The 14,185-nt window shown below is 37.5% G+C and overlaps 1 protein-coding gene across 1 annotated transcript in view; it reads left to right on the top strand.

The window, feature by feature from the left end:
* Positions 1–14,185, top strand: part of KPNA3 (karyopherin subunit alpha 3) — a 110,960-nt gene that overhangs the window by 93,491 nt on the left and 3,284 nt on the right. The window contains exons 11-16 of the mRNA XM_021674539.2: positions 5,755–5,886; positions 7,086–7,214; positions 9,779–9,883; positions 9,981–10,052; positions 10,393–10,555; positions 14,014–14,108. Coding sequence (XP_021530214.1) covers positions 5,755–5,886; positions 7,086–7,214; positions 9,779–9,883; positions 9,981–10,052; positions 10,393–10,555; positions 14,014–14,108 — 696 coding nt within the window. The remainder of the gene's footprint in view (positions 1–5,754; positions 5,887–7,085; positions 7,215–9,778; positions 9,884–9,980; positions 10,053–10,392; positions 10,556–14,013; positions 14,109–14,185) is intronic.

Raw genomic sequence — 14,185 nt, 5'->3', positions numbered from 1 at the left:
TTTTCCCAGAACATTATAGAATTAATTATAGGCAAATAAAAGCTTTCATCATCTATTGGTTGTGTTTATGTGAAAGCCAGGTTATTAAAGTAGCAATGTACTATAGTTACAGGTACATTAGCCAAGTTTAGCAAACACTCACAGATTGTTCCACTTAAATCCAGAATTGTGCCATGAATTGTACACTCAACGATAACACATAAAGAGACCGTGCCCTCTAAGACCTTAACGTTAAAAATGTAAAAAGAAGGCCGGGCGCGGTGGCTCAAGCCTGTAATCCCAGCACTTTGGGAGGCCAAGGCGGGTGGATCACGAGATCAAGAGATCGAGACCATCCTGGTAAAAATGGTGAAACCCCGTCTCTACTAATACAAAAAATTAGCTGGGCATGGTGGCGCGTGCCTGTAATTGCAGCTACTCAGGAGGCTGAGGCAGGAGAATTGCCTGAACCCAGGAGGCAGAGGTTACGGTGAGCCGAGATCGCGCCATTGCACTCCAGCCTGGGTAACAAGAGCGAAACTCCGTCTCAAAAAAAAAAAAACAAAAAAGTAAAAAGAGTAAAATGAATGAACTTATGTCAAGAAATTGCAGTGCTGGATCTCTTTCTGTAGTCTCTTTGTATCTTACCCCAGTACCCTTGTAAGGTAAGTTTTATTCTCCTGTTTTACAATACAGAGATTGAAACCCAGTAAAGTTGAATAACCTTTTAAGATCATACAATGAATGAGAGCCATACCTGAGAATTGAAGCCAGGTCTAAGGCCTGTACTTTTTCATACCATCATCACATATTCAGTACGATCCACAAACTCACAGTGAAAAAAAAAATCATACCATGAGCACATAAACACGAAACATGGTATGAAAGCCAACAAGAAAAAAAATACAAAAGAGGAATGATCAAAGTGTGCTGTATCATGGAAGCACAGATAATTTTGTCTGGCAAAGCAAAAAGCTTCATTGAGGAAGTAACATTTGAGATGAGCATTATAAGGAGAAGGAAGTGGGGATGGAGTCAGAGATTATAGTGTTCATAGTTAGTATTTATTGAGTTTAAAATGTGCCACACATTGTTTTAAACACTTTTAATATATTAACCCATTTAATTCTTACAAAAGTCTTGTGAGATTGGTACTTTCATTATCTCCATCATCTATAAATGTTGTAAAAGAAGCAGAGGTACTTAAGTAATTTGTCTCATGTCTTACAACGAAGATAAGTAGGATTTTGACAGGTTGAGAGAAAGTCATTTCAAGAACATGGGGAAGATATTAAGGACTCAAGAACACATGGAGGTTTAGGAGAATACAGGTAGATAATAACCTAATACATTTGCCAAGGAGTTAATTAGCAGTCTTTCTTTTTCCCTTTTTCCTTTGTTTGTTTTGTTTTGTTTTGTTTTTGAGATGGAGTCTTGCTCTGTCACCCTGGCTGGAGTGCAGTGGCATGATCTAGGCTCACTGCAACCTCCACCTACTGGGTTCAAGGGATTCTCCTGCCTTAGTCTCTCTAGTAGCTGGGATTACAGTGCACACCACATGCCTGGCTAATTTTTTGTATGAGTTTTTGATTCTGTATTAAAGAGTTTTAGGTTTATCTTGTAATGAGTGCAAAGTCATTGCAGATTTTTTAAATTGAGAAATGGTATTTCTGTTACATACAGATAAAATTACCTGTAACAGACAATGCAGAAAAGGTATAGAAAGCCTGGATTGGGGAAAGTTTGAATGTAGTAGGTGTATTTTGCTATCATAATAGGTTTAAGGAAGTTGATGAAGGCATGAACTATTATTAAATTGGAATAATAGGAATGGTTAAGGGAGAAAAAACTTAAGAGTGTTAGGAAGCAAAGTGAGTAGAACTTGGAATTTGTTGTTCCTCAGTGGCAGTATTTTCCAAAAGCAAAAGACGATACAGATTTTGGATTTGTCAGTATTTAAGGGATTGATGAAAACATGGGCATTGAATGAGATTGCCTAGGGGAGGCTGTATTTTAGAAGGGCTAAAAATGTAACTGAGGAATTTGCAGCATTTGAGCAATGGCAGCAAGGGAAGAAGAACCAACAAAGGAGTTTTTAATAGTAGTGTGATGATGTCTGGGCACGGTGGCTCACGCCTGTAATCCTAGCACTTTGGAAGGCTGAGGTGGCCAGATCACTTAAGGTCTGGATTTCTAGACCAGCCTGGCCAACATAGCAAAACGCTGACTCTACGAAAAATACAAAAATTAGCTGGGCATCATGATGCATGCCTGTAATACCAGATACTCAGAAGGCTGAGGCAGGAGAATCACTTGAGTTGGGGAGGTGGAGGTTGCAGTGAGCTGAGATCACACCATTGTACTCCAGCCTGGGCAACAGAGCAAAATGCTGTGTCAAAAAAATAAATGAAAGAAAAGAAAAGAAAAGTAGTGTAATAGAAGCATAAACTATAGAACAAAGAGCAGGGAAAAAATAAGGCATAGATTTAATAGATTATACCACATTAAGACTTACATATCCTTTTTATGTAGCAGATAAGGAGCCAAAGAATAAATGGTCAAATTTTTATTTTGGATTGATAGCTCAGACTAATTGGATGAAGTGTAGATTTTATGGGAGACTGGAGTTGGGAAGGCAGATTGGTGGTGGTTTTGTGGTAGGGATGAGAGAAAATTAGGACCAATACTAGAGCTGAAGCATAAGGAATGAAAAGGCAAGGGGAGACTTGAGAAATGCATAGATGATAAATTTGCTGAGTTTGCTGTGGGTGGTGATAGAAAAGAGTCAAGGATAATACCTAGCTTTCTAACTCGTGTTTTAGGGTAGGAGACAGCAGAAAATAAGAATAGCAGCAGGGAGAGAAAAAAAGCAACAGGAATGAGTTAAGAATGTATGAGCTGGCTGGGCGCGGTGGCTCACGCCTGTAATCCCAGCACTTTGGGAGGCCGAGGTGGGCAGATCATGAGGTCAAGAGACCGAGACTATCCTGGCCAACATGGTGAAACCCTGTCTCTACTAAAAATACAAAAATTAGCTGGGCGTGGTGGCACGTGCCTGTGGTCCCAGCTACTTGGGAGGCTGAGGCGTAAGAATTGCTTGAACCCAGGAGGCGGAGTCTTGCTGTCCTGGAGTCTTGCTCTGTCCTCCAGGCTGGAGTGCAGTGACACGATATCAGCTTACTGCAACCTCCACCTCCCGGGTTCAAGCTATTCTCATGTGTCAACCTCCTGAGTAGCTGGGATTACAGGCACCCGCCACCACGCCTAGCTAATTTTTGTATTTTTAATAGAGAGGGGGTTTCACCATGTTGGCCAGGTTGGTCTTGAACTCCTGATCTCAGGTGATCCACCTGTCTCGGCCTCCCAAAGTGCTGGGATTACAGGCGTAAGCCACTGCACCCAGCAAGAGTTCTTTATATGTTAAGTATATTAGCTCATCCATATTTTAAATACTTCCCTAGTTTGTCTTTTGTCTTTGACTGTGATGTTTTGCCAGGTGAACTTTTTGTTTATAATCAAATTCATCTATCTTTTTTTAATTGTATCTACATTTTGTCTGATCTATAGATATTTTATTTAGAGAAATATCTATAAATTCCTTTTTTTTTTTTTTAAATCAAGAACACTCAAAAAATGATGTGATGAATTTTTCAGGGTGATATGGAGAAAATTCTATTATTTTTCTCCTTAAAATTATTAATAAAACTTATATTAATGATGTTTTTTAAATTGAACTATCCTTCCATTCTTTGAATAATCTCTCTTCATCATTATATATTAGTTTCTCATTATAGTATGTGATTCTGTTTAATAATATTTCAGATTTTTACATTCACATTCACATAAGTGATACTGGTTTGCAGTTTAGCTTTTGTTCTTTTAGGCAATAATTTACATTAATTATGAATATTAATATTAATTATAGTATAAATAATGGCACTATAATCATAATTTGATAGGTATTAATTTATACTTTTATTGTTTTATTAAAGTTTAGGTGTTAATGTTATGCTTCCTTCATTTTCTGTACTCTGGAATGATTTATATAGCATCAAATCTATCTGATCTTTGAAGATTTGGTAGTTTCCCAGCAAAATTAGATTGGACCCAAAGATGAAGTACCTAAATTCAAGGATCATAAAAAATTACTCTTTAGGATTTCAAGCTTGATAGACAAGTTTATTATTAATTGTGTGATATGTACTTATTAGTATATAATACATATTTATGTATGGCTTATTTCATCTAGCATGTGTTCAGGGTTCATCCATTTTGCAGCGTGTGTCAGAACTTCGTTCTTTCTATTGCTGTATTTGTCCTTGATGTACAATTAAATATATTAAATGCTCGTTTATCAGTCCTGTTGCTGAAGCTTCCCTAGTCATCTGTTGAATGAAGCTTATGCTCTAGTTAAGGGATCAGCAAAATTTTCTGTAAAGGTTCAGAGAATATTTCAGGCTTTGCAGGCCATATAAGTGAACTGCCCTCTCCCCTTCTCTGGTCTCTTTTATACAGAGTCTTGCCTCAAGATGTCCAGACAAAAGCTAGAATTTAATTTTTTCTCCTCCTGCAAGTAATGGAAATTCTTAATGTTCTCTGACTCTTAGTAATGCTAAAGGGGTGTGGGTTATATGTGTGGTTTTATTTTATTTTTTGAGACAGAGTTTTGCTCTTGTTGCCTAGGCTGGAGTGCAATGGCACAATCTCGGCTCACTGCAACCTCTGCCTCCCGGGTTCGAGCAATCTTCTTGCTTCAGCCTCCTGAGTAGCTAGGATTACAGGCATGCGCCACCATGCCCAGCTAATGTTTTTTGTATTTTTAGTAGAGACAGGGTTTTTCCCTGTTGGTCAGGCTGGTCTGGAACTCCCGACCTCAGGTGATCCTCCTGCCTCGGCCTCTCAAAGTGCTAGGATTATAGGCGTGAACCACTGCACCTGGCCCTGTTTTATTTTATTCTTATTCATTTGTATGCTTTTTTTAAAGGGTATGTGAATTCACGTGCCTGCTATTTTTTTAGGGCAAAAAGATGTGACCTAATAGGAAATATCTTGATTTCACATAAACTACAACCAGTGCTTATATTCCTCTGTGACAACACCAAGCAAAGCCACATACAAGATCTTTGACTTGAATGAATCACCAGATTTCTGAGCCTGTTTTCTTTTATGTATTTGCAAAGTTAGGATGGGGATAGGGCATGGCTTATTTATACTCCAGGCTTTTCAGTTGGGGACACATTTCAGAAGATTTTCAAACAATTTTTTCCCCAGATGAATTTAAAGTGCCAAGCCATTTCTTTTATTAGTTTACTTTAGTAGTCTGAAAAATTGTATTGCTAATGTTGCAAAACCAGTAGAGTAGATAGATGACCTTTCTGTTCTCTTCTGAACTTCAAACAGCATGGTGTATTGGCCTCATTCTTATATATAGTGTTTTTCTGTGTGATTATCAGGTAGCTAATTTGTGAGGGCAGGGAGGATTACTTTTCTGCCTGTTTTTAAATTGATCTATCTGATACATAAATGCAGAAGCTGGGATGGAAGTTTTCCCAGACTTCCGTGTCTCATTTTTTGTGCAGAATGATCAGAGGTAGGCATTGAGAGAAAGAGAAGTTACTTGCTACTTAATAGATTAATCAGTTAAGCAGATACTTTTGCCACTAAGCTAAAATGTGAAATTTGATTACTTTTTCTGTCACTGCTACTGAGGTGTGTTATACATTTAAAGCATTCAAACAAATATGTAAACTGCTTTTTCTTTTGTGTTTCCTGTAGATTCTTGTAGACACTGTTTGGGCTCTGTCATACTTGACAGATGGAGGTAATGAGCAGATACAGATGGTTATCGATTCAGGGGTTGTGCCATTTCTTGTGCCCCTTCTGAGTCATCAGGAAGTCAAAGTTCAAGTAAGTATTTTTAAATGTTTCTTACTTGTATAGAATTGTGTTTGTTAGAACCAGTTAACTTATACAACTAGGCTTTAACTCTGTTACAAGTGCTTATCTTCGATTTCTTCTGCTAATCTCCTGAGCCTGATTTTGTTGATTTCCAAATCTTTATCTCACCCGGATTCTTTGTTGAGTTCCTGACCTGTATAGCCAATTGTTCTTGACCCTTTATACATATCATCTAAGAACTCCTTAGAACTTTCCATGATAAACTAGACAAAAAGGAAATGATCATTTCCCCCAAACCTGCTCTTCTTCCTTGTCTGCTTTCAGTGAACAGCATGGCTTAAGCTAGAAATTTTGATTCCTCCTTACAATTCCCATTTCATTACAAAATCATTTCAATTATTCTTACATAGCTTCAAATCTGTCTCTCTTTGTCTATCTAGAACCACTGATTTAGTTCAAGACTCATTATCTTTCTCCCAAATAATTTCGATAGCCTCCTAATTGCACTTCCTCTTTCTCACTCGCACTCTAATTAGGGGTAGGCACTTGATAGATCTGTTTATCCTGCTTATACCAAAGTAACTTTCTGGATGGAAATGTGTGCCCATTCCAGGCCTTTATTAAAATATTTTTTTCTTTTCTTTCTTTTTTTTTTGAGAAGGAGTCTTGCTCTGTTTCCCAAGCTAGAGTACAGTGGTACTATCTCTGCTCACTGCAGCTATTGTCTCTCAGATTCAAGTGATTCTCCTGCCTCAGTCTTCCGAGTAGTTAAGATTACAGGCATGCGTTGTCGCACCCAGCTAATTTTTGTATTTTTAGTAGATAAGGAGTTTCACCATGTTGGTCAGCTGGTCTTGAACTCCTGACCTCAGGTGATCTGCCTGCCTTGGCCTCCCAAAGTGTGGGGATTACAAGCATGAGCCACCATGCCCAGCCTTAAGAAATTGAACTTCTAAAATTTTAATTTCCTTTTATTTTTGGATCTTTTTTCAACCAATTTTCATACTTTTTTTTCATAAAGTTTCAGTTTTTCAGAAGAGACTATTTAAAATTCAGAATTGCTGTCAGACTGCTTAGTACTTTGTAAAAGTATGAAATAAGTTAATCATTCACCCTTGCATTTTTACTTTCTCAGGATTATGAAAAATATAGAATCAGTCTTATCATAAACAAATAAATGTGTAGAAAACATTTTATCCCCAACCTAGACAGCAGCCCTCAGAGCAGTTGGCAACATAGTGACTGGCACCGACGAGCAGACCCAGGTTGTTCTCAATTGTGATGTCCTGTCACACTTCCCAAATCTCTTATCGCACCCAAAAGAGAAGATAAATAAGGTAAGGCATATAATGCCCTCATAATGCTATTTCTTTCTCTTTCTGTATCTCATTTTTAACTGTCTCCTTGTTTCTATTGCTACTTGTTTATGTTTTTCTTAAAAACCACTGCAGTGAAGATGAGAATTATTTTAAATCACCTCTGCAGTTGTTTTGTTTCAACTTTTAATTGCTTCTGGTAGGTGCTGACCCAATCATCACAGAGTAAAAAACATTTTTAGACTACCTATGTTTTTATTTAAATAGACTGAGCATAGCAGCAATCATTAAGTTAATAGCCACTGGGTGAAAGTGCAGACAAAATCTGCCATTTGAATGGGCTGGTACTTTTTTTAAACAGATCATAATTTGATCTCCCAGCAAAATTAGATTGGACCCAAAGACAAAGTGCCTAAATTCAAGGATCATAAAAAATTACTCTTTAAGATTTCAAACTTGATAGACAAGTTTATTATTAATTGTGTAATATGTACTTATTAGTATGTAATAAGTCTTTATGGCTTATTTCATCTAGCATGTTTTCAAGGTTTATCCATTTTGCAGCATGTGTCAGAACTTCATTCTTTCTATGGCTGAATAAATATTCCATTGTATGTATACACCACATATTGTTTATCCATTCTACTGTTGATGGACACTTGGGTTGTTTCCACCTTTTCACTGTTATGAATAATGCTGCAATGAACAATGGCATACAAATATCTATTCGAGTTCCTGCTTTCAGTTTCTTTGGATATATAACTGAGAGTAGAATTGCTCGATCATATGGTAATTCTGGGTTTAGCTTTTTGAGAAACCACCAAAACATTTTCCATAGTAGCTGCACTGTTTTACATTCCCACCAGCAATGTTATAAGAATTCTAATTTCTCTACATCCTAGCCAATGCTTATTATTTTCTATTTAAAAAAATTATTAGTGACATCCTAGTAGATGTGAAGTGGTATCTTGTTGTGGTTTAAATTTACATTTAGTTTACTGAAGTTTCATCTGCCTAAAATACTACTATCACCGAAACGCAGCAGAACTGATCATTTCTTCTTCTTTGTCATAACTATGTTTATATAGTTGCTTGAGTATAATTTGACTCTTGGGTTCTTATAGAAAAATATGTTGTCAAAAATCACATTTTATAGATACATTTGTTCCAGTGAAGAGAAAGAAGCCAAAGACTATCAGACTCTGGGCCAGTTATTTTTACTATAGACATTTTTAACAATATAGGTGATTTTTTTTTTTTTTTTTTTTAGCTAAATGAATATATTCCATAATTGGAAACAACTGAGAAGTGAGGAAGCTGGGCAGAAGTCAGCAGAGAAAGGTTCTGGCCTGTGATGCAATATGCTTTTAAGTGAGGGTATCGTGGGGTAGAAGAAGGGTTCATAGAAATGCTTTCTTAGCTTCAGTAAGCAATTAGTTACTTCAAAAATTTTTTGCCTTGAAAATTTGTTTCTTAGATCTTGAGACCATCGTGGGACCCTGGAAGTACAAATTACCAACTTGATTTTCTTCCCTCAGCATTTTTGTTTGAAACTCTTTAAATCTACAAGAAATGTGCAAGAATAGTATAGTGAACACCCATGTACTCTAAACACAGATTCACCAGTTATTAACATCTTACCGTAGTTGGGTAGCAAAATAAATTCAGTTGTGGAAGGGAAGATACACATGTGATACTAACCTGTAAACAGCTCACTAAACGTGTTTGCTTATGACTTATAAATTCTGTAGTTTTAGAATATTTATGTTATATAGACCCATTCTAGAAGTTAGATGGTTAATTTCTGTGCAATAGTTGAATGACTATATCTTGGGTCTAAATGTTTTTAAAATAAAAAAGTTCACCTTTATTAGAAGTTGTTTTTAAGTAGTTTTAGAAATTCAGTTGCATATTTATTTCTATCTTTTAGAGGAAGCTAATGCACAGAAATATAAGCTCCAAGAGGAAAGATTTCTATCTGTTTCATTCATTTTTGTATCACCATTGCCTAGAATAATGCCTAGCTTATAGTAGGCCTATATATTAATGAATGAATAAATGCCAGGTTATTGGGGCCCAAATATAATTGATGGAAATTTCCTTATAAGTTGTTTAAAATGGGAGATTTTGTATATCTGATAACTTTTTATATTCAGTCTCTTTAACATAATTGAGGTGATTTTGTTTTCGTCTACATAAAATATATTAAAATGGAAAGGCATTAAAGGTATTATTTTTCGGGCTGGGCACGGTGGCTCATGCCTGTAATCCCAGCACTTTGGGAGGCCGAGGCGGGTGGATCACGAGGTCAAGAGATCGAGACCATCCTGGTCAACATGGTGAAACCCGTCTCTACTAAAAATACAAAAAATTAGCTGGGCACAGTGGCGCGTGCCTGTAATCCCAGCTACTCAGGAGGCTGAGGCAGGAGAATTGCCTGAACCCAGGAGGCGGAGGTTGCGGTGAGCCGAGATCACGCCATTGCACTCCAGTCTGGGTAACAAGAGCGAAACTCCGTCTCAAAAAAAAAAAAAAAAAGGTATTATTTTTCAAATAAAGGTGCCGTGTATTTTGTTCAATTGTAGGAAGCAGTGTGGTTCCTTTCCAACATAACAGCAGGCAACCAACAGCAAGTTCAAGCTGTAATAGATGCTGGATTAATTCCTATGATTATTCATCAGCTTGCTAAGGTTGGTCATATTATGAGTTCGTCATGTCTATTAATCTGTTATTACCAAAACTTTTTGGATAAAGAATCCATTTTATGATCTCATTTTTAACCTTCAGGGGGACTTTGGAACACAAAAAGAAGCTGCTTGGGCAATCAGCAACTTAACAATAAGTGGCAGAAAAGATCAGGTGAGTTTGAAAATCTGTAACTGTCATGATTGTTAATATTGGAAAACACTCTACTCTCTGATGTTTAGTAGTTGCTGACTGTTTCTAAGCTTTGTATTGTGTTCTTTTGGGGGAAAAGATAACTATTACTTTAAGAGATGAAGTCTAGCTATGTTGCCTAGGCTAGAGTGCAGTTGCTATTCATGACCATAACGCCCTACAGCCTCCAACTCCTGGGCTCAAAATATTCTCCTGTCTCAGCCTTCCATGTAGCTGGAACTACAGGTGCACACTACCACACACCCTGCTGGGGAATAGATAATTATTTAAATAAAAATATGTCTTCTCTTTTGTTGTCTAGGTTGAGTACCTTGTACAGCAGAATGTAATACCACCATTCTGTAATTTACTATCAGTGAAAGATTCTCAAGTGGTTCAGGTGGTTCTAGATGGTCTAAAAAACATTCTGATAATGGCTGGTGATGAAGCAAGCACAATAGCTGAAATAATAGAGGAATGTGGAGGTAAGAGTGGATTGATTGAAGAAAAGTCTTTGAAAGTATTTGAGCACTGGAACTCTGAAATATGAGTTCTTTAAAGTCAGCGTATTAGAAAATTACTAGGATATGTTGTTTTAAATGATCACAGTATGTTGCTTTACTTTATTCACTATGTTAGCATTCCAAGAGGATTTTGCAGAAGACAGTAGTCCATACTTTGCAAAAACTGGTTGTGAAGGTCACTGTATAACCTTCTGGGATTGACATTGCCTTTTTTTTTTTTTTTGAGACAAAAATCTTGTTCTGTCGCCTAGGCTGGAGTGCAGTGGCACAGTCTCAGCTCACTGCAACCTCTGCCTCCTGAGTTTAAGCGATTCTCACACTTCAGCCTCCCAGGTAGCTGGAATTACCGGTGCACACCACCACATCCGGCTGATTTTTGTGTTTTTAGTAGAGACGGGGTTTCACTATGTTGGCCAGGATGGTCTCGATCTCCTGACCTCAAGTGATCTGCCTGCCTCGGCCTCCCAAAGCGCTAGGATTACAGGCATGGGCCATCATGCCCAGCCTGACATTGCTTTTTAGGAAACACTAATACTTCTCTTGAAGTCACAGTGCATGAGAGCAAATCAAGAACCTTAAAACCACTACATAAATTTTAAAGGCTTATTTAATCCAGCATTTCTCAAACTCCTTAACAGTGAAACACTTTTTTTGTGTGTTATTACCATGTTGTTTCGTGGACACTACTTTAGGAAATACTATTTCATATAGTTGGAAAAGGTTACTGACTTCTGGGTCACCTAGATATGTCGTTGCAGTCTTGTAATGGTTCTTATGATTGCCACAACTACATGCTGAAGTTATTGCTATGGCAGTTACTTTGAAATTTTTTCTTTTCTTTTTTTTTTTTTTTTTTTTTTGAGATGCAGTCTCATACTGTCACCCAGGCTGTAGTGCAGTGCTGTGATCTCAGCTCACTGCGGTCTCCGCCCCCTGGGTTCAAGCAATTCTACTGCCTCAGCCTCGTGAATAGCTGGGACTACAGGCGTGCTCCACCAGGCCCAGCTAATTTTTTTGTATTTTTAGTAGAGACGGGGTTTCACCATGTTGGCCAGGATGGTCTCGATCTCCTGACCTCATGATCTGCCCACCTTGGCCTCCCAAAGTGCTGGGATTATGGGCATGAGCCACCACACCCAGCTGTTACTTCGAAATTTTAATGAGAAAGAATTATGATTTGATGGCCGGGCGCGGTGGCTCAAGCCTGTAATCCCAGCACTTTGGGAGGCCGAGGCGGGTGGATCACGAGGTCAAGAGATCGAGACCATCCTGGTCAACATGGTGAAACCCCGTCTCTACTAATACAAAAAATTAGCTGGGCACGGTGGCGCGTGCCTGTAATCCCAGCTACTCAGGAGGCTGAGGCAGGAGAATTGCCTGAACCCAGGAGGCGGAGGTTGCAGTGAGCCGAGATCGCGCCATTGCACTCCAGCCTGGGTATCAAGAGCGAAACTCCGTCTCAAAAAAAAAAAAAAAAAAAAAAAAAAAAAAAAAGAATTATGATTTGAAGTACTGTATTATACTTTCTATAGCAATGACATGTGAAATATATGTTTAAATTCTGTTTTTTAAATGTACATGTTTAACATGTACTAACACGTCTAAACCTTAAATTAGTTTATCATAATGTCATGTTTTAGATTTTTACATTTCATTGACTACTTTATATGAATATTCTACTGTTTTGTTTTTTTTTTAAGAGAAAACAAATGCAGTAGGATCTTAGAATACTCAGGCTGGGAGGATTTTTTTCTTTTCTTTCTTTCTTTTTGAGACGAGTTTCACTCTTCTTGCCCAGGCTGGAGTGCAATGGCTCAAACTTGGCTCACTACCACCTCCACCTCCCAGATTCAAGCGATTTTCCTACCTTAGCCTCCTGAGTAGCTATGATTACAGACATATGCCACCACATCCGGCTAATTTTTTATATTTTTAGTATAGACAGGGTTCCTCCATGTTGGTCAGCTGGTCTTGAACTCCTGACCTCAGGTGATACTCCCGCCTTGGCCTCCCAAAGTGCTAGGATTACAGGCGTGAGCCACCATGCCCAGCCAGGAGGATTTCTTAAGAAGAAATTATTCCAGAGATTTTAAGGAGTCTTGTCCAAGGTCACAGAAGTAGGTTGTGATAAAAGCAAAATTAAAATCCAGATCTTTTTACTATTAATTCACTGCTTATTCTGCTTTTGCAATATTTTAAAATAATTAAAATGTACCATTGTAGTCAGGTTCATAACCCAGTAAGTTTGAGTAACTTAGAGAATTATTACTCTTCAGCTTTTTATCAATATAGTTACTTCTGTCTATAGGAGTAATAATTAGCATACATATTAATATTTTCTAATTGTATAAAGCACTTTACATCCATTCTCTTTGGCAATGATTTCCCCATTCTTCTGGTTTATTAGCGTATAAGGAAAAAAATGCAACTATTTTAAAATAACTTTTTTAAGGCAGAGTCCCGCTCTGTCACCCAGGTTGGAGTGCAGTGGCGCAATCTCAGCTCACTGCAACCTCAAACTCCCAGGTTTAAGCTGTTCTCTTGCCTGGCCTCCCGAGTAGCTGGGATTACAGGTGACCACTACAACGCCCAGCTGATTTTTTTTTATTTTTAGTAGAGATGGGGTTTCTCCATGTTGACCAGGCTGGTCTCAAACTCCTGACCTCAGGTTCGATCCGCCTGCCTCAGCCTCCAAAAGTGCTGGGATTATAGGCGTTAGCCACTACCCCCGGCCTAAAATAACTTTCAAAAAGACATTTCAAGGAAGAATATTAAGGTTTGAAATTAATAAACTTGTGTATATGGTGTATGGAGTAAATATATTGGAAATATAAATAAAGGCATTCTCTGATATCTGTTCTGGAAATATTTTCTCTCAGGTTCATTGTGGCTATAGGACATAAGACCTCTATTCATTTTTTAAAGAAAGTTTTTCAAAATTTAAATTATCTTTTATTTATATTAATTATAACATTCTAAAAACTTATTTTGTGTTTATATAAAAATAATAACATTTGGAAAACAAAGAGTTAAAAATAACTTTATGAGACAATAAGATTAGTAAGATTACATTAAAGCAGTCTGGGGGAGTCAGTTCTAGTATTGTCACAAACTTAACCTGTAACTTGAAATAAATTTCCTTACATATCAATGCCACAGTTTCCCTCTGTTAAATGGATTGTTTGAGTGTTTTTTAGACTGCCTGCTTCAGGGATCCGGGTACTTCAAGGACTTCTAAGAAGGAAAAAAATTAGTGGGATGCTGGTCTTCCAACCAGAAGCAGTCCCAACCACCATCTTAGATGGGGGAGCAGGGTGTTTTGAGTTCCTTAGGATTTCTCCATGATTAAAATGAGCATGGTTTTGATTAGTATCTCCTTATCAATTAACCAGTTATTTTGATTAATTTATTCTTACCAGGTTTGGAGAAAATTGAAGTTTTACAGCAACATGAAAATGAAGACATATATAAATTAGCATTTGAAATCATAGATCAGTATTTCTCTGGTGATGATGTAAGTAGACATTAAAACAGTGTGTGTCTGCATGTAAATGAAAACCTACACACAATGTAAATTTTTTTTTTAATTGT

The sequence above is a fragment of the Aotus nancymaae genome, unplaced genomic scaffold (genome assembly GCF_030222135.1).
Source record: "Aotus nancymaae isolate 86718 unplaced genomic scaffold, 86718_ANA_hifiasm-v0.15.2.pri h1tg000009l, whole genome shotgun sequence".
Classification (NCBI taxonomy): domain Eukaryota; kingdom Metazoa; phylum Chordata; class Mammalia; order Primates; family Aotidae; genus Aotus; species Aotus nancymaae.
This window is presented reverse-complemented; position numbering and strand designations above follow the sequence as displayed.